This window comes from Oryctolagus cuniculus, chromosome 6 (assembly GCF_964237555.1).
Source record: "Oryctolagus cuniculus chromosome 6, mOryCun1.1, whole genome shotgun sequence".
Classification (NCBI taxonomy): domain Eukaryota; kingdom Metazoa; phylum Chordata; class Mammalia; order Lagomorpha; family Leporidae; genus Oryctolagus; species Oryctolagus cuniculus.
The window spans coordinates 55,710,944-55,738,159 of record NC_091437.1 but is presented as its reverse complement, the minus strand read 5'-3'; the positions used below and the strand labels follow the sequence as shown (position 1 = coordinate 55,738,159).

General features: G+C 48.8%; 1 protein-coding gene across 1 annotated transcript in view; it reads left to right on the top strand.

The window, feature by feature from the left end:
* Window positions 1-27,216, top strand: part of SLIT3 (slit guidance ligand 3) — a 642,229-nt gene that overhangs the window by 472,814 nt on the left and 142,199 nt on the right. The window contains exons 6-7 of the mRNA XM_002710368.5: window positions 416-487; window positions 22,526-22,597. Coding sequence (XP_002710414.3) covers window positions 416-487; window positions 22,526-22,597 — 144 coding nt within the window. The remainder of the gene's footprint in view (window positions 1-415; window positions 488-22,525; window positions 22,598-27,216) is intronic.

The window sequence follows — 27,216 nt, the reverse complement described above, 5'->3', positions numbered from 1 at the left end:
AAAAAGCATTCTGGGAGGTCGCGGAGGGCAGAGCAGTGACCTCCAATGATTTACAGGCCTTTAGCTTAATGAAATTGTTTCAGTGACATGACGGTAAGAGCTCGTAATGGATTGGATGCCCTAATGTAATGAAATTACTCCCTTCTGCCTAAAAAAAAAAAATGCGCAATTAATATTTACTGAGACCTGACAGGCTTTGGTGCGCTCGTCTGTGCAGTTCTCTCAGTCAGAGAGCAGAGACGGAGCAGCGTGGCAGACAGCCTGGCTCTGCACGAGCTCCTGGCGGGGACGAGCAGAGCCTGCAAGGGGGTGGAGGGACAGGCGCTCGGGTGGCCGGGGCCGCTCGGCCCGGGCCGCCCAGCCCCTCGGCGCTGTCCCCCGCTCAGCCTTCACGCTCTCCCTTGCTTTTCCACAGGCAACTGGACAACAACCACATCAGCTGCATTGAAGATGGAGCCTTCCGTGCACTGCGCGATTTGGAGATCCTGTGAGTTGATTTTGCGATCGCTGCCTTGTGTGTGCGTGCGAGTGTGTGCCCGTGTGGGGAGGAGACGGGGGAGCGTGGGTGCAGGGGGCTCCGTGTGGCTGCCGTTCTGGGTCTGCTGCTGCAGTGCTATTAAAATTGGGAAGCGGGAGATCCCTCCGGCTCACCTTGGCCAAAGTGTTTGCAGGCAGCAAAGTGTGATTTCTCACCTCCCACGAACTGGGGTTCCTGCTAATTAAGTCTCAGTTGAGCCGTGTCTCCCCACCATGTTCCCGCGGTGTTTGTTGCTGGGTGAGACAGATGGGCTGGAGTGGCCCCCCAACACCTGCCGGCGCATCCGGGGAGTGTGTGCTTGAGTGTGGGCAGAGAGGAGGCAGGTTACAGGTCTGGGGCCAAGAAGAGGGGGCTTAGCACCAGGGGGTCAGTTGGATTTACCCAGAATCAGAGAGGGACCTTGGCATAGGATGGGGGAGATGCCAAACAGCCTGGTAAAGTCCAGTCATTGTCGCTGCTCCTGTCAGCTCAGGTTTCAATTCAAACTTTAAACAGTGACCTTAAAGTGGCAGAAGGGACAAGATGAGCTTAGGTGCCCCGTCCCCATAATCCTACCCTGTACACCTTGCCTGGAAAAAAAACATGCATGACTGTGTCTTTCCATGTCCTGGATTTTCCAGGAAACCTGATTCTGGGTGGGAAGTCAGGTAGGAGTCATTTTGGGGTCATTCACGTTAAAATTGGGTGGTGTGAGAAAACATCCCAGTTGTTCCCACCAACAGCTGCACTTGTAGCTGTCTCTGATTTGGGGGAAGCATGGGTGGAAGGCAAGAAAGCGTGGTAGAACTTGTGTCAGGAGACTGACGGTGGGATAGCGATTCCAGCCCTAATTAGCCGTGTGACCTTGGGCAAGTCTCGGTGACTCTGGGAGCCTCAGTTCTCTCATTTGTAAAACGAAGGGCTCTTTCTTGGGAGCGACTTCCCCTTTCCAAGTTCTATAATTGCTTGGTTCTAAAAATAATTCCGATGGTACAGTTCTAGCCAGTGAATTATAAAGAGGGTAGGATGTCTTCAGCATCCCTTTGAAAACAAAAACTTACACAGTCACAGGTTACCTGTGTCTGATCCCAGCAGAATGAATGCCATATAGATGAATGAACGAAGAGAGCAAATGTCCCTTTGTACATAAAGGGGGGAGGAAGAAGGTTTATCCTCCACCATCCTTTTCACCTGGCCCCGCAGACACTGGCAGCGGGTTGCGGGGAGCCTCTGCACGTTGTTAGGGAGGAAGGTGATTCCAGGAGGAATCACGGGAAAGCGAAAGGGTTGCGGATGCTGCAAGCAGCTGGAGATCACATGAAAGCCGAGAACTCCCGGTATGGAGACGGCAGGCACCACTGCCGGGGCAGCAGGTTGTCAGTCCTAAGATGGATGGTCTTTCCTCACCCAAACTCTGACCCCAGGCTGGCAACCGGTGTGTGTGTGCGCGAGAGAGGATGCCAGGCCAGATTCAGGAGCCTAGGACTTCTTTTATCCAGAGACTGGGGCTGGGAAGGGTATGCAGGAATTTCCCTGCATGGGGAAAAAAAAAGCCTTTGTAGAAAGGGCTGCCAGAAGCAGATCACCTTTTTCCTCCCGTGCTGAGAGACTAAGAAAGATGGGGAAATTCCTTGGGAAGAGACCAGGAAATGGAAGTCGCCAGCTGCCACCCAGCAGCTGTGAGGACCTGTCAGCCCCCCTGGCAGTTCTCTGTGCCAGGAGTAGCGTTGTCTTGCCTGCAGGAGGGCAGCCTGGGAGAGAGGAGAGAACAGGACGATAGTCAGGTGCACCTGCACGTGGAGTCCCGGGACAGCAGACGCAGGTTGAGCTTCTGAACCTCAGTGGGTCTGGGTCCCCAACTTTGAGAAGAAATGACCCCTGTACTACATGGAGGACTCTTCCCTGACTCTCCCCACCATGTCCTCACTCCCATCAAACCACTGTCCAGGATCGAATGGGCAGATGTTTGGAATTTAAAAAAAAAAAAAAAAACTGGTGTTCAGAGACACAAGGAGCCCCAAAGTTGGCTTTCAAAAGCCTGTGACAAGAAGAATTTTAAAAAGCTCCCATTCCCCGCCATGGCAAGGAGCCCCCAGCATCCGATTACTTTCTCAATTCCAAACAAAGCCAGATCAATAGCTTTGTTTTAAAGACGCTCTCATTTGGCTTCACATGGCTAAGTACTTAAAATTAATCATAATCAGTTATTCCATGGGTTTTTAATTTCCAGCGGAGGCACACGGCTTTGGAGCCATCCATCTTAATGGCGAGCCGTTCTGAAACTGGCTGGAGCTGACATCTCCATTGAAAGAGCCCTCCCCGCCCCGACCCCCAGACCTTGCCAATCTCGTCTCCACATCGACATTCTATAACACTTCTCTGTAATCACAACTTAGGCACCGTCGAGAATCTTGGCGATGAAATAAGAAATCGGAAGTGAGCGAAGGCGTCACACATTGTCTTCGTGCATTTTTACAGAGAAAGGAGGAGGAGACTCAACCCCCTACCCTATCCCTGGAAAGGTCATTTTTAAGCATGTAAACTTTAATAGATTGCAAACTAAGAAGACAAAAACGTAGTATTTCGGTTGTGCTTGCACTCTAACTTTAGGCAGCATGAATTAGAAGCAGAAGTAGAAAACAAAGACCCAGCATTATCTCATGGAAAGCTGAAAATTAGCAGAAGGAATGTTTGTGGAGGCCAGCTCCTAGTGGGATTATGAACCCATTATTCCATTCTTCCTACGGGTGGAAATACCGTAAAAACTTCTTTCCGTTGATGCTGAGGTTGGCCTGCCCAGTTACACTGAATGAGAAGTTAGGGATCCAGGGAACTCCTGACAGCAAGGCGCCAGGTTGGAAAAGTCTGAAGTCTACACACCTCCACCTCATTTTTGGCTCAAGCCCAGTGTGTGTGTATGGGGGTGGGGGGGGGGGGTGGAGTACAGCGTATAGTAGATAAAGAAAGGAGCCAATACCCTCTCCTCTCCAGGGGACCCGACAAGGGAGTAAGAAGAAAAGCATAGTCTTAAGGCTTCTGCACCACTACAGGGGATTGGAATGGTAACAAAGACAATAATCGCAGTTACTCACACCCAGCGGTGTAGCCAGTGCTTTTAAGCCAAAATGTTCATGGGCAAGTGAAATTAAAAGGTTTATTTTGGTGCCAGAAATAAGTTGAAATCCATGCATTATTTTTTCGTGGTACACACTTTCCGTGAACATTTTGAAGACCCCTTGTATGCGTGGATCTTGGAATTTGCACCAAAATAAACATATCTTTTAATTCCATTTTCCATGAACTTTGTGACGCCCCCCAGGTACATTATCTGGTTACATCCTCGCAGCCCTTCGATGGGATGATTTTTACCATCACCTTCCTTGTAGAGATGAGTAGCCCGTCTCCAAAAAGCCTGGCAACTACTTGACTAATAAGCAGCAGAGCTCGTGTGATGAACCATTCTAGCACGCTGCCTTGTGGATCCTTGTTGCCAGGGCTGCCATGGGGCTTGGTTCCCCTGAAGTATGGCCAGCATGCGCTGCAAGATTGTGTGAACTGACCTCCAAGAACTGAGCTAGGCAAGCCATCAATTCCCCGCCATCCTGCTGGGGAGAACATCGGAGCCTCCCATAAGCTTGTGAAATTGGCCCTGTCATTCCTCCCCTTTACTCGGCTAACTGGTCCCCACTGAGTGGAAGGTAAATCAAACTCACAGGGGGAAGAAAATAATCCTGCTTTCTCCCTGACTTGCACTGTAGGCCCAGAGATGATTGATTCTCACTTCTGGCCATTGCCAATTGACTTTGGTGCTCAACAGTTTGGGGGCTGTGTCTTCCAGACACCCCTGCTGCAAAAATGAGGGCCTTAACTTAGTGGCATTTGTGGTTCTTAATTGAGGGACCGGCCTTCTCTGAATCAGACCCCAGTCTGTTACCCAAACCAATGCCATTTCATTTCCGCCTGCTTCATAGATTTGTTGATTCACATACTAGGTTTTCTGCAGGTGAGCAATGCTTGGATTGTATTTGAATAAGCCAAGACTGCATGCCCGACTTTGTGGTCAGGACTCATTCTGCTGCAGCTCAGAGCTGTGGGTTTTTGGCCCCTGGAAAACCAAGCCTTTCACCAGTTGTACCAGCCACCTCTGTGCCCAACGTATCATCATGGGTGAGGAAAAAAAGTGCTCAACTCTAATTAAAAAAAATACAGACAAATGAAATGAAGATAAGAAAACCTAGTTAATAAAACATGCCATTAAATGCTTTTTCAATAGCACTGCAGGAGAAGAAAAGATATTTTCAGACATTGTCTCCTGACCAAACGTAGCAAGTCAGAAGTTCAGTAGATAACGCTGTCAAATGCCAGAGCAAAGATGTCAGGGACACATCCTGAGGACACACGCGGTTCCCAGGGAGTGGGCTGCACGTGATAAATCACTGGCTAGCAGATAAATTGCCTGCGGATCCAACAGGTCTGCAGATAACCAGTGTGTGCTGTTCTGAGGGTCTCATTCCCATTGATGTCACTTACCAGCTTTGGAAACTCAGTGACCTCATGATAGGCAGGTGCTGGAAGGACCTTTGGTGTCTCCAGGATGACCTCTTACTGTAGATAAGGTACAGAGAGCAGCTCTTGTATTAGAGGGTGGCATGTGCCTCCTACCATTCTACATCCTGAGCACCACACTCAGTGGGACCATAGACCCTGCCCTGGCTCAGAGACTTGCCTCAAGTCAACAGCAAGTGGGAGGTAGCATTGAGAAGAGAGAGATTAGGACCTGGGACTCCACACTGCTGATTCCATTGTTCTTTGTCCACACTGGGCACCTCCATGCAATGAGACTGTTGACAAAGATCCCCTCAATAAGATGTAGGGATGCTAAGCACAGTTTGTCCTTCCAGAACCCACCATTACATTTTTCATATTATTTGTGAGGTTGAGGAAAGACAAATGTTTTCCAAGACAGAAATTGAGGGATCCAGCTTTCGGCCATCTTTAAATCAAAGTTTGCAAACGAGAACACAACCAGATTGCACCCACGCAGATGAGAGGTGTTCTTTTTTTTTTTTTTTTTTTTTTTTGGCCTGTGGAATGTCCTTCAAACATTGAAGTTAGCATTTCACATTTGAAAACTGAGGTATCTTGGCCGGCGCCGCGGCTCACTAGGCTAATCCTCCACCTAGCGGCGCCGGCACACCGGGTTCTAGTCCCGGTCGGGGCGCCGGATTCTGTCCCGGTTGCCCCTCTTCCAGGCCAGCCCTCTGCTGTGGCCAGGGAGTGCAGTGGAGGATGGCCCAGGTGCTTGGGCCCTGCACCCCATGGGAGACCAGGAAAAGCACCTGGCTCCTGGCTCCTGCCATCGGATCAGCGCGGTGCGCCGGCCGCAGCGCGCCGGCCGCGGCGGCCATTGGAGGGTGAACCAACGGCAAAGGAAGACCTTTCTCTCTGTCTCTCTCTCTCACTCTCCACTCTGCCTGTCAAAAAAAAAAAAAAAAAAAAAAAAAAAAAAAAAGAAAACTGAGGTATCTTACATAAAAGTCTAGATTTCCAGCTACTTTTGAACCTCACCCTCCCACCCCTGCCAACCTTCCGCACTTGGGCGGTACAATGGTTGGCTGAGGCTGGGCAGCACCCATGCTGCGTAGGTGACCTGTGCAGACTCCACTCTGCCACTCACCCCCACTCTTTGCAGTAGCCTGCCAGTTCAGGCAACCCCTGCTTCCATCCACTCAAGAGGCAAGGACACATGGGAATCTGGCATGGGGCCAGGTGCTGGGTATCATCACCCTGTAAATCAGCCAATGCCCAGGCAAATCAAACTCTCGGGGCCAGAGCTTAGCAGAATTGTTGAATGGGCTTTCCAGAGGGAGCTAAGTGACCTCAAGTCCAAGACTGCCTCGAGAGACCAAGGACATATCAGGGGCAGTTGGGAGGGTCTCAGGACTCACCTTCTCAAGAGTGACGTAGTCTCAGGTTCCCTTTGATGCCGAAGCAGTTGCAATGGGGCTTATGTGGATGAAGGTGGCAGACAAAAGGGGCCCAGCTCCCAGCCTCTGCTGCTTCCTCCCCAGACCTTTACATCAACAAGAGGTCCCGAGCTCTGTGCCAGCCAGATAAGGGGGGAGCAAATCAAGAGTTAAAGCAATAAAAACATTTGTTAATTAAAATATTTGTTAATTTTTTTAAAAGGTAAAGTTTTGGTGAAAATTCACTAGCCTTTCTTGTCACTCTGATTCGGCTACATCCAGGTGGCTAGGGCATGGCCTAGAAGAGTGAGTGGATTACAAAATCCTTTCCCGAAGGAGAAGGAGGGCAGTTTAGACAGACTGAGGGCAGACTTGACTCCTAGCCCAAGGCGTGCTTACTCTGCTAGCATGGGCTGCTACCCGGATTAGACATCCCAGGGCACTGTCCACCCCAGTTCAGAAAACCCAGGGATGGACTGGCTGTCCTGCAGTTCCCTGAGCTTCCTCTGTGTGTGGAGTTAGATGCTCGGATTAGCAGCTAAGGATGTAATGGCCACATGTAAAGCATCACCAGCATTATTAGTAGTGTGGTACTGGGAGTATGGTGTAGCCCCATGTTTGAGCATGTGCTGCTTGGGAGCCCCGGCTTCCATTTCTGAGCATCTTGCAGACCCTGTCCTAAGACATCGAATCCTTGCCGCACCTTTACAAGGTGCATCCTCTGAACCCTCTATTATCAGTGAAGGAGCTGAGTCTTAGAGAAGCTAAGGCCTTCCCCAGAGTGACACTGACCAGCACACTCTTGCAGGGCTCTAATTCAGGTGTGCTGAGAGCTGAGCCCCTACTCGTAACTGGTCTGCTACAGAACATACAGATCAGAAGATACACAGCACAACACATGCACATAGGAGCAGGTGTATGTGGGACATCACAGGCTGTAATAGACTCCCAGAAAAATTCAGGAGCCATGATTTTTCTTTGATAGGATACTCAGTTCTAATGTAGGACCACAGCTCATCCAGTTCCGTAATCTGCCCCAGACGTGGAGGTGTGAGGCCAAGGGGGAGCATGACATGTGAAGAGTTCTCCCAGAGAACTCTCCAGAGGCCAATCCAGTACCACCAAACTGGCTGGCTTGGGGTTCATTTCTTATTGAAAAATGGAAATAGTAATACCCACCCCTTAGATCAGTCTTGTAGGTTAAAAGAGATAGCATTGCTGTGCACCCAGTGGGAGGCTACAAAAATTAAGGTTGGCACATACCTCGATACTATCTCACTGCATTGCCTCTAGCACCTCACAGAGCCTGGCACATAGTAGGTGGTTAGCACAAGATAGAACAAAATGAAGTTGAAGTTTTAAACCTGAATCAAAGCACACACTAGCCTGGTCCCTCTACATCCCCTGCGTGGTCCTGGCCCTGAACAGAATTAAGATGCCCCAGAGTTACTTTAACTGTTGAGCAATGCAGCGTTTTACCAAAACAGTGCATTCTTCACATTACCTTTGATTTTGTAGTTCTCCAGCTAACTGGTGATTTTTCTTTTTCTCTGTTAATAATGAGCCAAATCAGTGCTGCAGTGAAAATTGGTGTGTTCTAACAGAGGAGACTTGTTTTCCTTCGTTTACAAAATATTTCACCTGGGCTTCTCTGGGAAATGCAAACATTTTATTTGTTTCAGCAGTCTTTGGAATTGGGGTGTTTACTCATGACATGGTTTTGAATATAGAGCTGTCATTATTTAATGAATGTCTTAAAATGTCTCCAGAATCCTTATTTTTTTTTTTTTTTTGGTTCTGCGCTGCAAATTGTGATTTGTTCAAGCAATCAGGATTAAATTGCACTTTGTGGAAAGCATCAGTAACTTCTATTCAGCTCCCAAAACACTGGGAGAAGAACTGCGTTTTCTGTAGGTGCACTTGAGCTGTGCAACACCCCCTCCTTCCGCCTCATCCAGTCGCCAGGTTTGATGACAGGCTGCTCTTAAAATGACTAGCTTGGTTTGGAGCACACCAGCTTACAGAAAAAGGAAAAATTGCTTTGAAATCAAAAATAGTTTTTCCATTTCAATCAGCAGCACTTCGACCTTTTGAGACCCCAGAATCTGAGGGTGCTTCATGGTTTCTAGTTGACCTCACTCCCTCGTTAACCAAAGGCTGGGTCAGTCCCTGAAGTTAAAAACCCATTGGTGTATGTTCTGGGGTCAAGAGGATGTGGCGGAGTTAATCGAAGGGTTCTTCACCAGCAAAGGCGCTTGAATCAACAGATCTGTCAACCTCTCCAAGAGCAGCACTCAGCCGGCCTCCGGTCCTGGAGAGCTTGGCGGCCAGTAGGGGGCCACAGACCCCAGCTGCCAGGTGTCTGGGCTGAAATTCTGACTTGGAAAATTTGGTTTAGGATCTGGTTTGCTGTGTTCCACCTAAAACAAAATAGAAAAGAGCCCTGCATCTTTGGAAAATGATTCTAGGGAGTTTCCCCTCGGGAGCAAAAAGGGAAGCCCAGTGGGGAGATGCCGTAGAGCTGCCAAGGGCATGCGGAAGTGGTCAGTTCCCCTCCTAAGACAGTGCTTCTGTGCACAGTAGGATCCATCTCCGCCTCTCTCCCACCCCCTTGGCTGCTGGCAGTGGCTTCAGTGACACCCAGTGGATGTCTCACCCCATGATTAGCTCTCAGCTCATGGATCTCCAAGCTGGAGAGAAGGCCTCTGGCCACTGACCAGCCTAATCTGTCCACAGCGGCCGCTGCCCTTCCAACCAGGATGCTCGAGATGGGAGGGGTCAGCTCACCTGTAGCCAGTTGTCCATCTCCCTGTAGAACTGGGTCCTGAGAACCCAGAACCTAGTAATGCTATCAGTAAACTGGTCCCCTTCGAGGAGGTGGCTTTGCAAAGGGAAGAACGTGAGGAGGGAGGCCACGGGGACACAGAACCTGGGAGAGATGGAGCGACATTTCTGTTTGCCCTGTGTTTCCATTTCCTGTCTGTGGAAGTACTCAGGAGGAGTTAGGGGTGAGGAGGATGGGAGGTGGAGGGAGAAATGATTCCATTTCTCCAAGGTCACGTGTGGGTTCTTGGGACTTGGCATATGAGAGCTCTTCAGAGGGTCCCCCTTTTTTGACTTATGACTAAGGTGACTCGGGATGCTGCCCATGGGTTGAAGGAAGCCAGCAGATGGGAGGCTTGTTTTTTTTGTTTTTGTACTATATTAAAAAAAGTATTATTCATTGCCAGCATTAAAACTCAGGTAACTTGATATAAAAGAGTATAAGTGTAACTTTCCCTGACTATCTAGAAACTGCAGCAAACCTGGCCAACAATGGCTATGACTCTCACTATACAGTCCTGTAGAACTTTCTATGATGAAGACAGCACGAGTATTGTGCATCTGTGCTTTCCTGTATGGCGGCGACTAGCCACACATGACTCGAGCACTTCAAGTGTGGCTGGTGACTCTGGGAAGTAGAATTTTTAAAATTGGTTTCTAATGCTCTTTGACTTGAATGTAAGTGGCCACATTCACTCCTGGCTACATTATTGCACGATGCAGGTAGAGAGCTGAGTGGCAGCAGGTGCGCCGTTTGGAAAGGGCACACCCTGTTAAGATTTCCCTCATCCTCACCAGACCTGCTTCCCTCTCTGCACTGCTCCAAGGCTCTGCATGGCACATCCATTAGGCAGCAGAGTATGCAAAATGCACATCTTCTACTAGTAAATACTTGGAAATATCTGCTGCTCCCCTCATCCACCACTCTCCCCTTTCTCTATCCTAATTTAAACATCTGGATCTCATTCCCACAAAAGACCCATTTTCATTGAAACCCAGGATTGTGCTTATTAAAATGACCTCCCACCCAAGCAGATCCATCCCTTCGTGAATTAGTTCCCTAAGCCCCATTGTTCACTTCCCTCGGCCTTGCAGAGCCAGCTAGGTAGGAAAAATCATTCCTCAACGGTCCCATCTCCTATAAACTAGAGAGGTGGCAGCCTAGTAGGCCGGGCATTCACCCCATGCAAGCTGAGCCAGGTGTCTGTATAAAAAGTGAAAGGAAAAATGGCCAGTGCCACCTAACTATCTTCACATGCCGTGTGGTGAGAGCTGGTTGCATCTTTGAGAGTTTGGCCAGATGTGCTGTCTTTGCAGGGCTGGGCGGATCTGGGCGTCAACCACCACTTTTACTGCTGTCTGGAAAACGATCCCCAGTGCAGAAGTGCCATTTTAGAACAGCGCCAACCCAACTGGAATCAGTGAGATTATAGGCTGACAAGACCCTGGGGGGCAGCTGGTGCCACCACTTCATGTTAAATGAGAGAAACTCCCCCAGAAAGGTTAAGTGATGCCCACAGCCATAGGAAAATTTCTTGGAAGAAACCAGGCCAGAACACAGGTCTTTGAGTTCTTTATCTAATACCTTTTATTGCTGTCTGCCTTTCCCTTCTATTATCAGACAGGAAACAAAAATTAGTGTAGCCAGCCTTTTACATCCTGTCCCTACCCTCATCCCTGAATCTCGAGGATTTTGCCAGAGGGAACATGTTGCACTCAGCAGTGGGGACAACATGCTCCCTCTCTAGGGCCATCTGAGTTGCAATGGCTGCTTGGAAAATAACCACCCCAACTCCAGGGCCCCAGGAGGTGGCTGTCCAGTCAGAGGACAATTTAGGAAGAAATTGAATTCCATGTCGTTGATTCCCAGGCACCCCTGGTGACTGGAGTCCTGAGGAGGAAGCACTGGGGACCGCTGCCCCTTCAGGAGCCCAAATAGCCCCAGGTGTCACTCATCCCTGGCTCCCTGAGAGCCTCTCTCACATACAGGAGAGAACGCAGAACCTGCCTGGCATCTCAGCCTGGAACAGAACCTCATGCACATCATACAGTTTTTCCTGCCAACAGCTCTCAATTCCAAACCGTGCCTGAGAAGTGACTTAGGCCTTTAGCCGCTACAGAACCGATGAGTAGCGTGCAAAACCAAGACAAGAGCGCGCCGGCTAATGCCATCGTCCCTTTGAAACAAACTTCTTTGGGGCTCCTTGTCCAAGAGTAAAGATGGGAGGGGGAGAGGGACTCATTTTCCGTTGTTTACAGGTAATTCATTCAACTAGTAGGGTCCTGGGGCGTTGCTCAGCCATTGACTGCCCTCAGCCGATGCAGTGTGGAAGGAACGTTTTAACTGCGTATCACCATAATGCCTTTAAAATCCTCCAATTTTTTTTATTAATGCATTTTTTCCTCCTGATTCAAATCGTTACATGAATGTGTTTGGTTCAGAGACTGAAAACCAGCCCCTGCAAGCCAAATCCAGCCCCCAGGTGCTTCATTTGTGACTTTTGTTTCCCGAGGTGACTGAATTGCCCGTATGAAAATTCCAAAAGAAAATTTTCGATGTCTCTCCTCTTACAAGAAGGAAGCATCAGCAGCGTGATGCCGGCATTCCAGCTTTGCCCCGTCCCTGGAAACGGGGTGCGATGATGCCGTTTAGGAAGACTGTGTCTGCTGTAGTCTCACACCCACTCAGCCCTGTAGACAAAGGAGCCTGTGCTCCGGGGCTAGCCCAGAAGGCTGTTCAGGGTGGGAATTTCTTTGGTTAATGGATGCCAAAAACATAACTCCTCTGTGAACCTCACCAACCCACCCAGTAAATACTGAGTCTTCTCTGTCCCAAACACTGGACTAGGCCCTGCCTCCACAGTAGAGTGTGAAACAGACATGCTCTCTGTCCTCAGCAGGACAGAGCATACACACCAGTGAGCAGGTACTGAACAATTCAGTGGCATCTGAGAACTTTCCTCCTCTTCTCTCATTGGGCAGGGCGCCACCTGCAGCTACCGTGGAAATTGTCCCTTTCTCCCCTTCTCAACCACACACTCACCTACCTGTCCAGTTACGTAAGTTGGAGGTCATGTGTTCATCCCTGACCCATTGCAGACATCCTGGCATGCTGACATTGGCTTAATTTCCAAATAGAGACAAGATTACCAGGGTTCCAGTCTATAGAGGAGGCAATAGAACTGGGAGACCAGGGCCATCTCATGCGTGTTGTCGTTTAAGGCACGTTTTACAATGATCGCAGTCACTGGAAGGCAGTTTACTCTGAATCACCACTAGCGATATCTGTGATCAGTAAATGAGTAAGGAGTTCTTCAGAATCGAGGGGGACAAACACTGGCGCCTCATGAATACTTAGGCTGTTAAGCATCTGATTCAGCAAGGGCAGGACTCGAAGATTCATTTTGCTCTTTTGATCTTCTATTTTTACCTTTTTTGGGGAAGCCTCCTTCTTATTTTTGTTTTCAACACCGGGGCTCTGCTGAGTGGCTGACAATGAATTTCTGCCTGTCATACATGAATATATAATGGAGGAGGAACCAAAGACAAGCCCCTTTGTTAAGGAATTCATATCATCAAAGGCCCAAATTGGCAGCTGATTGTTTTTATTTATTTCTGTAAGTTTTACATGACACCTGGAGACCATTTAAAATGTTACTTGGCTGTGAGAGCTGTGTGTTTAAAAATAACCCTCACCCAGTGCCAAATCACTTTGGAGTCGGGTACAAATATTGAGACAAAAACCCCAGCTGTTATTGCTGTGGCGGCTGATTTGAGGCGTCGAGTGAGAGCCCGACTGCTGTACGTCAGTGGATGAGGCCCCTTGTGAGATCATTTTGTTCTCCAACAGTTGAGAGTAATGGGCTAATCAGTGCAGCATCAGTTGTTTTCATTATATGCCCACACAACGGCTATGAGCTTTAATTTAAATGGTCCACAGGGAGATCCAGGAACTCAGTAATACAGAGCACCCAAGATAGCCTAGGAGAGCTGGTATTGTATGTGAGGTTGTTTCCCACCCTCCTTTCTCCCGGCCCCCCACCCCACCCCACGCACACGCACTTCTCCAGTTTCTTCCTGTGTCTTCTGCCCTGATAGACCCACAGCTGGCTCCAAACAGCCAAAAGATGAGTTTTGCCCAAGAAGCCATCTGTACTCCTGGTTCTTCAGGGCATTCTTAAAATTCCAATCAACCCATCCACTAGTAAAGGCCATGAAGGCTTTTGAAAATATGCTTGTTGGCCAAACCTTGACCTTGACCTTAGAAAGCTTTGAGCTTGCTGTCTGTGCTGGGCTGTCCCTGTTCCTCAGGAGGATTGTGTGATGTGTCTGCCTTTGAGCAGGCTCATCAGTGAGGCGAGCACCATGGTTAAGGGTGGGCCTGCACAGGCCAGCATGACTTACCACCACCTTGGGAAAACATGGCTGTTGAGTAGCTGGCGTCTTTCTGAAGGCATTCCAATGAGAGGAAGTTTTCTGCAATGGTTAAAAATATATGTCCTGATAGTGCATGTCTTGGTTTTGAATAGTGTCCCTGCACTTCTGTAGCTGTGTGATCTGGACAGAGTTCATTTATCTTGCTGGGCTCCTGCTATGGTTTCAGTATCATTTAGTTCTTGAATACATGCAAGACTTTAAACCCCAGAAGTCCTAAGTTAATAGTACTAGGGATGTAGAAACTTAATCTGTTGTGACATTTAGGAGTTAGGCCTGGTAGGAGGTCCTTAGGTTATTTCAGGGGTGACTTCAGAAGATAGTTCTTTATTTTTTTTTTTTAAGATTTATTTATTTGAAAGGTAGGGAAGAGTGTGGGAAGAGGGAGAGAGCTCCTCCATTTGCTACTCCATTCCCCAAATGGCTGCAATGGCCATGGCTGGGCCAGTCTGAAGCCAGGAGCTTCCTCTGGGTCTCCCACATGGGTTCAGGAGCCCAAGCACTTGGGCCTTCCTTCTTCCATTGCTTTTCCCAGGCCATTAGCAGGGAGCTGGATTGGAAGTAAAACTTGAACCAGCGCCCATATGGGATGCTGGTGTTGTAGGCGGTAGCTAACCTGTTACACAACAATGTTGGCCTCACGAAGGTTGTTGAAGGTTGTCATAAAAGCCTGAGTGAGGCCCAGCTGTGGTCTCTGCTCCCTGGATTTCATGTGATCCTTTCTCCACCCATGATCTACCACCCTCACAAGAGGCCACACCCATGAGGCTGCCCTGTCTTGAACTTGAACCTCTAAAACTGTGAGCTAAATAAACCTCTGTTTAAAAGTTAACTTCTTTGAGTATTGTGCTACTGATGAAACACTGACAGATACCACTTCTAAACGTAAATCCTATAGGATCTCAGGATTGTCGGGAGAATGAAATGAGATAATATATGAAAAATGCTCAGCCTGATGCTGGCACCTGGTCCACACTTAGTGTATAGGATCAGGATTATTGCTGCGATCATCACAGACATGTTCATTACAAGATGTTGGCAGGCTCACCTCAAAACAGCAGCCTTCACTGACTGGGACTCGATAGGGAGTCCATAGAACTGACAAAATCTGGCTTAGGTTTTCTCAAAGGATGCATTTTTGCATCTTTTTTCTGAATTCTGGAGTGTCCTGGAGTGCCGGGGTTCATCAGTCTCCCACCCCACCACCAGTGGGGTGAGAAAGGCAGGCTCAGCCTTACCAAGAGGGAAATGATGATTGACAGGATCTCCAGCTGAAAGTGACAGGGGCACTGAGGAGGAGGCACGGACAGGACCTGGGCAGAGGCTCAGGGATGCCTGTGTCAACTGGAAGGAACCTAAAGGGTCTTCATTGCATTCTCCTGGGGCCAAAGACAGGCCAGCCATGCCTATGATCATACTGCTGAGTTAGCCAACAGCATTCACCTTCCAAGGATCTCAGAGTTCTTCAGGGCTTGGTGAGTCAACAGTAGGTCCTGCTGCCCAGTGCCACAATGTCTGTCCATCAGCAGGCACCAAGCAAGAGCAGGAAGAGCCAGCTCTGCTCAAACACATGAGCCAGAGAGAACAGGCACCTAAAGACAGCCCCAAGGATCTGAAGTGTCCTTACGTTCATTCTTTTTGCCCCTGGCTGTGCCAAGCAGGAGGGAAGGGCAGCTGTGAGCTCCCCAGGCTGCTTCCCACGATGTTGACACACCCTGCTCTGCACACCCTTATACCAGTGGTGTCAGTGTTTCCCACAGGACCCAGCCACTTCAGGAACTGATGCCACCTACATGGGATGTGTCAACCCCTGCAAATTCAATACAACCACTATTGACAGTAGTTGTACCTTCTCAGGTTGGAGTGCTGGTCATTGGACACTCACACGTGCAAGGGCATCTCCAGGCTCACTTTAAAAAGGCATCCTGTTGCCATGGCTGCAGATGCCTCATCAAGAGTCTCTTTCTCAGGGACCATTAAGGAGGGAGCCTCCAGTCTTAGGGAGAAATCAGTCTGCCTTGAGACAGGGGTGAATGGGCCAGTCCACCAAGAGGTCTGTGTGACCCAAGGAAGAGTTAGAGTAGTACCCCCCAAGGAGGTGGGCACGCTAAGAAGCTGCACTGGCACTTCAGATCCCTGGTTTTGCAATTATGTGATACATGCCCACAGATAATATTGTTGCATTAGAGCCAATTACATGGTGTTATGGACACACAACAGGCACATTACACCCAGAGCCAGGAAATCACAGAGTGATAAAGTGATGGCCTAATCAGAGGAGACAGAGGGAAATGTCAGCCCTATTAAGGTTGCCAGGGTGGTGTGGCTGCAGCTGGACTTAGCTCCTCCAGATCAGAGATGGCTATCTTGAGTGATGCAAGAGAGCCACATGTTTGCACTCAACAGGGAACAGTGGAGAGCTGGGGCCAGAAGCCAAGCTGGAACTCTCCTACTATGATCCACCACCTCCGTTGAGGGCCATCTACTGTTTGAAAGCTTGTTCCTTTTCCTAAGTGGGAAAACATCAAGCCCTACGTAAAGGAGGCTTTCGGTCCCAATATACATACCCGAAATACTGTCCTCTGCATTTAAGTCAAGATGTTGTTCTTAGCATTTTCCCTGGTTCATTGGTTTTCAAAGATGAGCTTGCATGAAGATCCTCTGGAGGACTCATTAAGACACATGGAGTAGGGCCTATCCCGGGGTTTCTGGATTGGTGGGTCTGGTTGAAACCCGAGTATCTCTAACAAATTACCAAGTGATACTGCAGATCTGGGGACCATACTTGGAGAACTGGTGCCCAGGTTCATTCCATGAACAAGCCAAGGTAGGTTCACCTGCCGCTATCCCTTGAATAGCCCCCCTCCTGGGTTCTTACTCCATCATAGCACTGCAGGTATCAGAAGTGGTGGCTTCCAAGATGTTAGTATAACGTGGTAGCAAGGAGTGCAGGTTCTATAGTTCAGCTGCCTGCTTTGGAAGCCCACTTGCTGCTTAGGGGTTATTTGCTGAAAATGTTATTTGCTTTTGTGTCTAAGTCTTTTTTTTTTTTTTTTTGAAGATTTTATTTTATTTGAGAGTTAGTGTTACAGACAGTGAGAGGGAGAGACAGAAAGAAAGCTCTTCCTTCTGTTGGTTCACTCCCCAGATAGCCACAATGGCCGGAGCTGCACCCATCTGAAGCCAGGAGCCAGGAGCTTCCTCCAGGTCTCCCACATGGGTGCAGGGGTCCAAGGACTTGGGCCATCCTCCACTGCTTTCCCAGGCCATAACAGAGAGCTGGACTGGAAGTAAAGCAGCTGGGACTAGAACCAGCATCCATATGTGATGCCGGCACCGCAGAGGATTAACCTACTGCGCCACGGTGCCAGCCCCCTGTCTAAGTCTTGAAAGCCTCTGACATAATCCTCCTCTTTTTGTTCCCCATTCTAACCTCCAAATGTGTGTTGTTTTTTTTTTAATTTGACAAAGCTAGACAGAGGGCTCCCATCTGCTAGTTCACTCCCCAGATATCAGCAATGACCCAGCAAAGGGTCAAAGCCAGGAGTTGGGAACTTAATCCAGGTCTTGCACAGGGATGGTAGGAACCTAATCACTTGAGCCATTACCACTTGCTTCCACAGTCTGCATTAGCAGGAAGCTGGGTCATGAGCCGGAGCCAGGAGTCGAACCCAGGTACTCCAGAGTGGGATGTGGGCAAGGTAATGGGTGTTAATGCCCACCCTTAATACTGTCTTCTTAATATGACTTGCCCAGCATATTACACTTAATCACTGGCACAGACAGGAATGAAATGGCCTACTTCTAGAGCAGCCAGAGCCAACCAGTGCTTACTATAAAAAGATAGATAGTAAATATTTTAGGCTTTGCAGCCCAAGAGTCTCTGTTGCAACTACTCAGCCATTATAACACAAAAACGGCCACAGACAATACAGAAATGAATGGGTAAAACTTTTTTTACAAAGACAGGCTGTGATGAATAGGATTAGGTAGTTTTTGACCTCTGGAGTGACCACCATGTGCATTACTTACTCATGCGTTCACCATTCCTGGGGAGCCTTTGTCTTGCCACAGTTCTCTGATATTTAGCTGAGAAACACAAGGGAGCACAGGCTCTTTTAGGACACTAGGGTTCTGTTAGTGCATTGCAGGTGCAGTCAGTCCACAGACCCCTAGTGACGTGGATGCAACATTTAATTGATCCTTTCTAGTGCTTCGGTCAAGAGAGTGGGATTCATTGGTAGGAGTAGCGTTGTCCAAGGGAATCATTTGGATTTGGAAAAAATTCCTTTTCATTAGGCATTTATGCTCCGATAATAATAAAACCAAAGATTAATGAGGCAGTTTACAGATCAAACTTATCTCTATAAGTACAGTATTTATCATGAGTAAAAAGACTTTGTAAGACAGAGATGGGACTGAGGGAAATGGTCTTTAAAATACCAGGAGGAGGGGAATGGCTCTATTTGTGGTCCATACTGCAATTCCCATTCAGTAGCCTGTGATGATGGGGAAGAGGGAGGCCACAGCAATCCTGAAGTTTATAGAGCTGTTTTGACACTGAACTTGAGCTTGAAACCTGTTAGAAAATGTTGAATTAGGAGCATTAAGGAGGAAACTTCCAACTGCTACCTGAGTATTTGGACAGTAAAGCACCTTTTATCCTGTAATCTCTCTAAAAGAGCGAACTGGCTGGGCCGGTGCTGTGGCTCACTAGGCTAATCCTCCACCTGCAGTGCTGGCACCCTGGGTTCTAGTCCCGGTTGGGGTGCCGGATTCTGTCCCGGTTCCTCCTCTTCCAGTCTAACTCTGTGCTGTGGCCTGGGAGGGCAGTGGAAGATGGCCCAGGTCCTTGGGCCCTGCACCTGCATAGGAAACCAGGAGGAAGCACCTGGCTCCTGGCTTCGGATCGGCGCAGCGCTCTGGCTGCAACGCGCCCTGGCGGCCACTTGGTGGGGGGTGAACCAACGGAAAAAGGAAGACCTTTGTCTCTGTCTCTCTCTCACTGTCTAACTCTGCCAGTCAAAAAAAAGGCAAACTGGTTGAGGTTGGAGTTAGACTCTAAGGCTAGCCAAGCTCCTCCAGCAGATGCGAGTCAGTGAGGTGAGGGTGATGAGGTCACCTCAGCTTGACACGGCCCACCAATCCTGTGGGGCAGGACGAAGGGTGTCACTGTCAGACTGAACCTCTCATTTCTCCATGGATTCATTTTCGAGGTGGTTTATAGGACAAGAGGCTCATGCAGTATGTATGCTTTGGGTGCTGGGGTGCAGGTGATAGACAGTATCTGTGCTAGAGTGACAAACTTGCCCAAGAAGCAGAAGGCCATGGATAAGTCATGGAAATGTGATCTCAAGAAAAAGCAGTGAGTCCTGATCCACTAGGAGCTCAGATGGCACCCTCGGTAAACCCCAGAACGTTTCTTAGCTTCCAGTTGCTTAACTCTAAAGTGGGGATAATAATTCCAACCTCAGGGTGCTGCAAGGATCAAGTGGCATGATCAATGGCTACAAGAAAAATGATTAGTGATTGTTGAATACTGACTATGCACTAGGCTAAGTGTTCATATGTCTTCTGTTGAGGGCACAGTGGTCACCTGGATAATAACCGCCCCTCCAAAGGAGTCCACATCCTCATTCCAGAACGAATCACTTAATATGGACAAAGGAAGTCTGGGAAGCTACCCTGGCTTATCCTGCTAGACTCCAGATGGCACCACAAGGGGACACGGAGGCAGGAGACCACAGGGAGTAGTAGGGGATGTGACAACAGAAAATAGAGGTTGGACTGATACACAGAAGGAGTCACAAGTCAAGGGCTATAAGTGACCTCTAAAATTTTGGCAAAAGGCAAGGAAATGAAGTCTCCTCACCCTCCTCTAGCCCCAGGAACCCATGTTAGACTTCTACCCTCCAGACTGTGCAAGAATACATTTGAAGCCACTACATGAGTGATAGTCTGCTACAGCAACTGTAGAAAACTGATACAGACTTCATTCCTGCAGTCAGCTTCCTAGAACTCAAATCTTGACACAACCACGGCTTTGTTCACGAAACAGAGGTAACAGAAGTTCTGCTTTGTGGGGTGATCAGAGGAGTTCAATGAGATGGTACAAGCAAGCACCCTCCGCCCAGAGCCCGTCTGGCACACTGTAAGCTCTCTGTGCATCCTAGCAATTGTCTGTATCTTATTTAATCACCACTAAAACTCCACGTGATTGGTACTGTTGTGTCCATGTTATAAAGGAAGGGGTAGAACGAGTGGAAGAGACTGACCTGGGGTGGAGCCAGCGCCTACCTGATCCCTGCCTTCCAGGCCTGTGCGCACCATCTCCGCTGCACTGGGGAGATAACAAGTCCTCCACGAAAGGCCAGCTGCTTAGATGGGGCTCAGGAACCAGAGGGAGCACAGTGCTCTCTCTGCTGGCACTAGCTGCTGAGACTAGAAGCGAAATAAATCTGTCTTTATTGGGAAAACAAAACCCATAGCTGCCATGGAGATCAGTGTCCAAGAGGTCAGCAGCCCTCTGACATCCCTGTGCTGGCCAGCCCCAAGCAGCAAATCATGAAAGTCTGAGGACGGTGTTTAGTCATTTCGGTCCTGGAATAATTGCTATTATCGTAAATGTTTTATAGCTCTCATTACAGCTCGCATTTAAATATCAGTGTGGTAATACATTAATAAGTCATCGCTGCCGGACGCAGTTGTAGCTGAAGCCCTACGTGGAACTGCACTGTGCACTCAGCTCTAGGGGGGCTGGGCTGTGAGCCCCACTCGGTGCCAAGTGGCTGCCCATGGTCCAATGCCCCTTCTGTGCAGAGGCTACCCGCTCTGCGCCTTCGAGACAGCAGCCGCCTGCTCAGATGCTGTGTCCGGTGATCAGTCAGCAGCCCTAACTAGGTCTCCCCAGGTGTGACGCTACATGTTCGAGATGGGTGGAAAGGGACACGAACGCATCATTTCTGTCCTAAAGGCATTTCTAAGCCAGGGAAGAAGGGAGGGGGGCATTGTCCTCACCCCCAGGAAGCTCCTTGCCAATGTAGGAGAACCAGGTCTGATGGGAGTGATAAATGCTTCAGGGTTGTCTGATAAGGGTTTCTGATGGCTTCCTAGGCAGACAGACAGGATCCATGCCCCTCACACACACACACACACATACACACTGCACAAAAAAAAAAAAAAGGCAAAATAGATTGAACTTCACAAGATGCCACGTGTGTGCGTTGATGCATTGTTAATGGTACTGAGTAGGCAGAAGCAGACAATGTAGGGTTGGTGTATCCGTCCCTTGTTACCATCCTAGATGCCTGCATAGTGCCAGGAAACCGGGGAAGGAAGGAGGAAAAAGAATGAGGCTCTGTGCCTTTGTGTAAGCAGAGTTCCCTCTGGCTTCCCTGGGCAAACTAATGACAAGTTGACCAGGGGGGTCCAAGGAATATTCTGGGGCAAGAAGAATGTAACCACTGGACCCCTGCTTTGAACTCCAGGGGCTGGGTCAGTGGGGACCACTGGGAGCCCAGGAGAAGATGAGGAGGGTTGGATTGCTGAGAAGGATGCTGGGTATGGCCCTGGGAGGACGGAAAACGGAAGGGAGCAGGAGCAGTGGCCACTACGAATAACGCCCAGGGCTCTTTCAAACTCGCGCTCTCTGGGACACCGAATTAGGCAGGAATGGGGTCAGGAGCTGAGGCAGGCCCAGCCTGTCCACATATTGTCACCCCTTGAGTGGTTACTGGGCCAACTGATCCAGAAAGGCCCTCCAGCGCTGTCACGCTGCAGGCTTTGGCAGGTGGCCTTGCTTAGCTGCGATGCTTCCAGAGAGGGTCCATGTAGAACAGTAAGCCTGGGGAGTATCTGTTTGTACCCTGCCTTCATCCTTAGGCAGCCATGTGTGCTTTGGGTCCATTTTGGGAACAGTCCCCCCAAAAAAGCTGTGCTTTTTCCTATGCAAAGGTACCAGTCAGTGCTAACGTTGCACTGCAGGAGTCGCATCCATGGTCACGGAAATGCACAAGAGAAAGGAGACTTAATGCCCGCCTTCACAGAGGCCACAGACTCCTGAGCCACGATGTGCTTCAAGAGTCAAAAGGTGCCTAGACGGTACAAGTACAAGGCAGTGTGTACAATGGACAGGGCAAGGAGGCTGAAGCAGGAGAATGCTGACTTCAAATCCCACCTCCAGAGCTCAGGAGCTATGCTGTTGGGAAAGTTAGGTTACCTCTTGGTAACTAGAGCTTGACCTCTTCATCTGTAATATAAGGGTATGCAAAACGTTTGTGGGAAATGGAATTAATAGATATGTTTATTTGGGTTCAAAATCTTGAAATCCATGCATAGCTTTGTCATAATACACATTGTTCACTAGTTTTTTGAGGACTACCCCCTACAAAGAGAATCCCCATATCACAAGGCTGTGTGTTACCCAGCAAAGTGACAGGTATCTGTTCCCTTCTCTGGAAAAAGGGACAGTAAGATGTGACTGGCTTTGTAGCTGAAAGAGTTAGAGATGTAGCACTTAGCACATAGTAGGACTTCAGGAAGTCATGTTATTACCCAAGGTGGATGAGTACTGAGAGGGCACCAGAAAGGAATAGGGATCCACCAGAATAAAGGGGTCGATGAATTCCCTCCTTACCTGGAGACCCGTCCACTGTCTCCAGGTCCATCTTGATATGGATATGCAGTCATTTCCATCCCTCCCCCCGCCTTCTAGAAGCACTTTGATGCCCCTCCCCCTCAATGTTTTGCCTCCCCGTGACCATGTCCCTTTCTCCTGTCTCTACAGCACCCTCAACAACAACAACATTAGCCGCATCCTGGTCACCAGCTTCAACCACATGCCGAAGATTCGAACTCTGTGAGTAAAGCTCCCTGCCCCCGCCCCACGCCCCCCGCACCAACCTCCCCAGCTGAGGCAGCCTGAACTACAGTGCTCTGAGCTGCCTGTGCAACCTGCTGGGCTATGATTGGGCACATGGGTCCTGTATTCAAATGCCTCTTTCTGCTATTAATTATGGGACGTGTTGGCCATTGAAAGCAGGTGGGCTCCGTACTTTGATCCACCATCCTGCTCTAGACAGACTCCTTTCTCTCTATCCTGAGACTGTGAGAATCCTTCCTGTACTGTCTTTGCTCAAACTTTCCATCTTGAGGGAAAGATGATTTGTTCTGCCTTGTCACAGGACGTACAGAGCTGTGGCTTAGTGGTTCTCCATTTGCTCTGTTAGCATCATGTACACTTGCTAGTTCTGCCATTGACAGTAGTTATGATCATTTTCTCCCCTGGGACCTGTAGAAGAGAAGGAGTCTTAGTCCTCCCTTCTGTCTGTCCCACCAAGCCCCACCCACCACATTCCCCTGCTCCCTGGCTCCCTGGGTGATATTGTGAAATTAGAATGCAATGCCTGGGCTCTTTATCTTTAATGTCTTGAATGGACTTAAGCCTTCCAGGGATATACTCAGAAAGCCAATCTCCCTGTGATGCCCAAAACAAAGAGGAGTTGTAATTCCCTTATTACCTGGAGGGTTCCGCCTCTGTTCTCAGACAGAAATCTCTTGGTCAGTTTCTCTGCACTCCCAGTTCTGTGGGCCTTTCCAGAGAGGTCGTATTTGATGTGTGTCTCATGTTCCTTGAGCCTCAGTGGTGGTTACATCACCATTGCAGCTGCCAAGAGTCTTCAGCCAAATAATTAGGGCCAAGGCAAAGGGCTCGAATCCCTGCTGGGTTCTTATTAGCTCTGTGTCCTTAGTTCCCTCCTCAATAAATGGGGGTGGTGGTCAGGATCAGAAGAAACTAGATCTGTAGGGTGGCTGGTATGTAAGGATGTTGACTGCAATATTATTATTATCACACTATTTATCCAGAAAGCTGGGCTGTAAATTCCAAGCATCCAGCTATGCATGACCCCAAGCAACATGGAATCGATCTGATTTCCCAAAATGGGAGCCCCTAAACAGCATCACTTGCAGCTTGTTAGAACACAAAGCGTCAGGGTAGGCCTTTGACCTAGCGGTTAATATGCCTGCATCCCACATTAAAGCAGCCGGTGCCAGTCCCAGCTCTGGCTCCTGACTTCAGTTTTCTGCTAAGGCAGATCCTGGAAGGCATCAGGGATGGCTCAAGTAGTTGGGCCCCTGCCATCCACCTGGGAGACTTGGATTGAGTTCCTAGCTCCTGGTTTCATCCTGGCCCCAGCTGTTGGGGGCCTCTGGAGAGTAAGCCAGTGGGTAGGAGTGTGTGTGTGTGTGTGTGTGTGTGTGTCTGCATGTCTGCCTCTCAAATTAAAACAAGGAAAGGAAAATTCCAGGCCCACCCTAGACCTATAGATTCAGTGTTACTAGGAGTGTGACCCAACAGTTGTTTTTAACAAGCTCTCCAGGAAATGTTAATATTACAAAGTCTGAGACCACTGCATTAGTGACAAAGTGACTTATCTCTAGATGAAATTAAAAGCAAAGACCATTGAAGCAATTTATAAGGAAGCAAGGTAGAGTCCTCCAAGAAGGAACCAGAGTTTGGAGTCAGGCAGGCCCAAGTTTAAATGTGAGCTCTGCCACTTACTTTGGGCTGTTTTCTTCCTTCTCTGCTTCATTGGATGGGAGTTAATAAATCCTTTACCTAGAGTTGTTTTGATACTAAATGCCCTTTAACAAGGAATGTGTCTGGTATACAGTGTGTAGCCAACAAGTCCTAGTTATTTTTTTAAAGATTTATCTCTTTAAGAGGTGGGGTTACAGAGAGGGAGAAATAGAAGGAAAAGTCTTCTATCTGCTGGTTCACTGCCCAAATGGCCACAACAGCTGGGGCTGGGCTAATCCAAAACCAGGAGCTTCTTCATGGTCTCCCACATGGGTACAGGGGCCCAAGGACTTGGACTGTCGTCTTCTGCTTTCCCAAGCCATTAGCAGGGAGCTGGATAAGAAGAGGAGCAGCTGGGCTAGGAATCAGCACCCATATGGGATGCTGGTGCCACAGGTGGAGGTTTAGCCTAGTAGGCCACAGCACCGGTCCCAAGTCCTAGTATTGTAAATAAAGAATAACAATAATCTGAGTCCAGTTTCCATCTCTGCTTCCCAAATATCTCCTTAGAAGCCTTGTTAAATACGGTGACTCAGCCAAGCAAACCCGCTCTTTTTCCTCCCTCTCGATATGGGATGGTGCAGTTACAGAATTTTAAAGCGAAGCCATTTGGGCTTCAAAGACCTCTTCCAAGTCCCCCAGTAAACAGGGACGAGGTGGGAAGAGTGCAGCCCAGGGCTCTCCAGGGGCGGGCAAGCTGAAAGTGAACCTGAGGGTGCTGGGCCTGCATGTTGCATGGCGATCAGCAACGGGGCTCCTGTGGGGTCTACCCTTCCCCCTTTGTCATGTTCAGTTTAGAAGAGACCACAGTATCAGCTGGGCTTGTTCCATGCAGTTGCGGGGCATGGTTAGGCCCCAGCATTGGGTGTATTTGGGTGGGGGAAGAAGGCTAGAGTGTTTTTTCTCCTTGTGTCTGTTGTCATTCTTTGCTGTAGTCCTGAGTATTCGTCTGATGAGTTCAGATCAATCAGTCAGTCTCCTCTGCTCTCTCTCTTCCCTGCCTGCTGCCATTTTCTCTTTAGTTTAATTTCAGAGATGGCTCTGTATAGAACTCCCTGGAGACGAGCTGACTAATCCCACTTCACTGTAATTAAAGGTGGAGGGGGGCTGGTGGGGGGGAAGGAGGTTGAGGAGAGAGGAAGGAAGTCATAAATGGGATTTCTAAAGGAAAGCCTTTATATTGAATTCCGAATGGCAAACTTTATAGAAAATGAACACTGACCCTCTCTAAAAGGATTTGCTAGAAATTTAATTTAGCATCCGTGGCTAAAAGGCACCTTTGGTAAATTGGCATTTGTATTTGCTGTTCTCTAAAGGTAGTGTTTTTTTTCCACATGGAGGATGAGGTGTCCATCAGTAAAAGACTGCAGAACAACACGCAGGAACCACCCAGGCACCTTGATGCTCTGCTGTCTGCATAGGACACTGTAGCTTGTGTAGGCAGGACCATAGGTTGGGAAGAGACTGAACTCTGGAGTTAGCTTCCTCTCAGTCAGCACAAAAGCTAACATTTCTTCAGTGGTTTCATGCATACTAGGCCTTGTGCTGAGCACTTGCCATCCATCATACCCACAGTAGCCTTAGAAAAGAGGCATCATTTATATTGCCATTTTATAGATGGTAACACTAAGGTGCACAGCTAAGTCACCCTCCAAAGTCAAAGCTAGAAAGCATGCAGTCAATATCAGACTTGGAGCCTGAGCTCATTCCCTTTAGCACGAACAAAAATGGAAGGGCATGGTTGAGATGAGCCGTGGCAGTGGGGGCCAGAGCTTGCACAAAGCCCCAGAGCCAGTGGAGGTCACCCTCCGTGCCATGATGCTCACCAAAATTATTAGAAGTCATTAAAATAAGCTCTCCCGGCAGTGTCCAAGCTCAGGTTTCAAGATCAATGTGATTAGTTTTCTTCTAAAGTTAGTGTTTGGGATGATGATTTTTCACTTGGATCTCCCAAGCATGATTTTCAGAGTGGTGTGAAGGAATCTGCCCAGTTGGGCTTGTCCAGCATTCCTGGCAGACAAGATTCCATGAAGAGGGAACAGCCTGTCCACTGCCCAGGCTTCTCTGAGAGCTGTGCGTTGGCTCCCACAGCCTGTTGGGTCACCACTTCTCCATAGGCCCCCTGGGGAGGCGAGCAATCTTTCTGAAGGTGGACAGCAGGGTAGGAAGCAAGGTTAGGATGGGAGTTGACGTGGGTCTGGGTTGAGCCAGGGTTGAGAAAGAACCAACCTAATATGGTCTTCCAAAAGGGAAACCTTTGACTTTTTGATTATCCCCAAAATGAATCAGCTCAGTAAGGATCTGACTGACCTAAACCTCATTTCGTTGCTCCATGGATCTCTTAACCCCTGATTGGAAGTGATGGGAATTTGCAAGCATTGATCCACCAGGTGGACCTGTGCTCATGCCTTCACAGTGAATCCGTGCTGCCTTTGCATCCATACCCCACTGTCGAGGAGGGCAGCTGCCTTTCCAAATGAAAACCACACTCTGTAAAAGGCTCTCATTCTGCTGGCACACAGAAGAATTCCCACGTCTCAGCCTCTGCACGCCACTGTGCCGTACCCTGTGTCTGTTAGGCAGTGTCCCCCAGGGTAGGCTCACAGGCCAAGGAATGCCCTCCTCTCCTTCCTGCTTTGTAGGAAATTGTGGCCAACTGACAGTGTGTCAGCTCCCTTTCTCTCTGCTCCTGACAAAGTGGTAGTGGTTATGCTTAGTAAACAGAGGACTTGGTTTCCCTCTGAGAACAGAGATCCTTCCCACCAGTTGTGGGTTAGGGTTAGAGGTTTCCCCCACCTCTGCCCACCTGTCCTGCCTTTCTCTATGGTACTAGGGTGAGTGGAAACCAAGCTTACTTAGGGGAGTCTGAGTTTTGAAACTCAAAGGAGAAAGTAAAG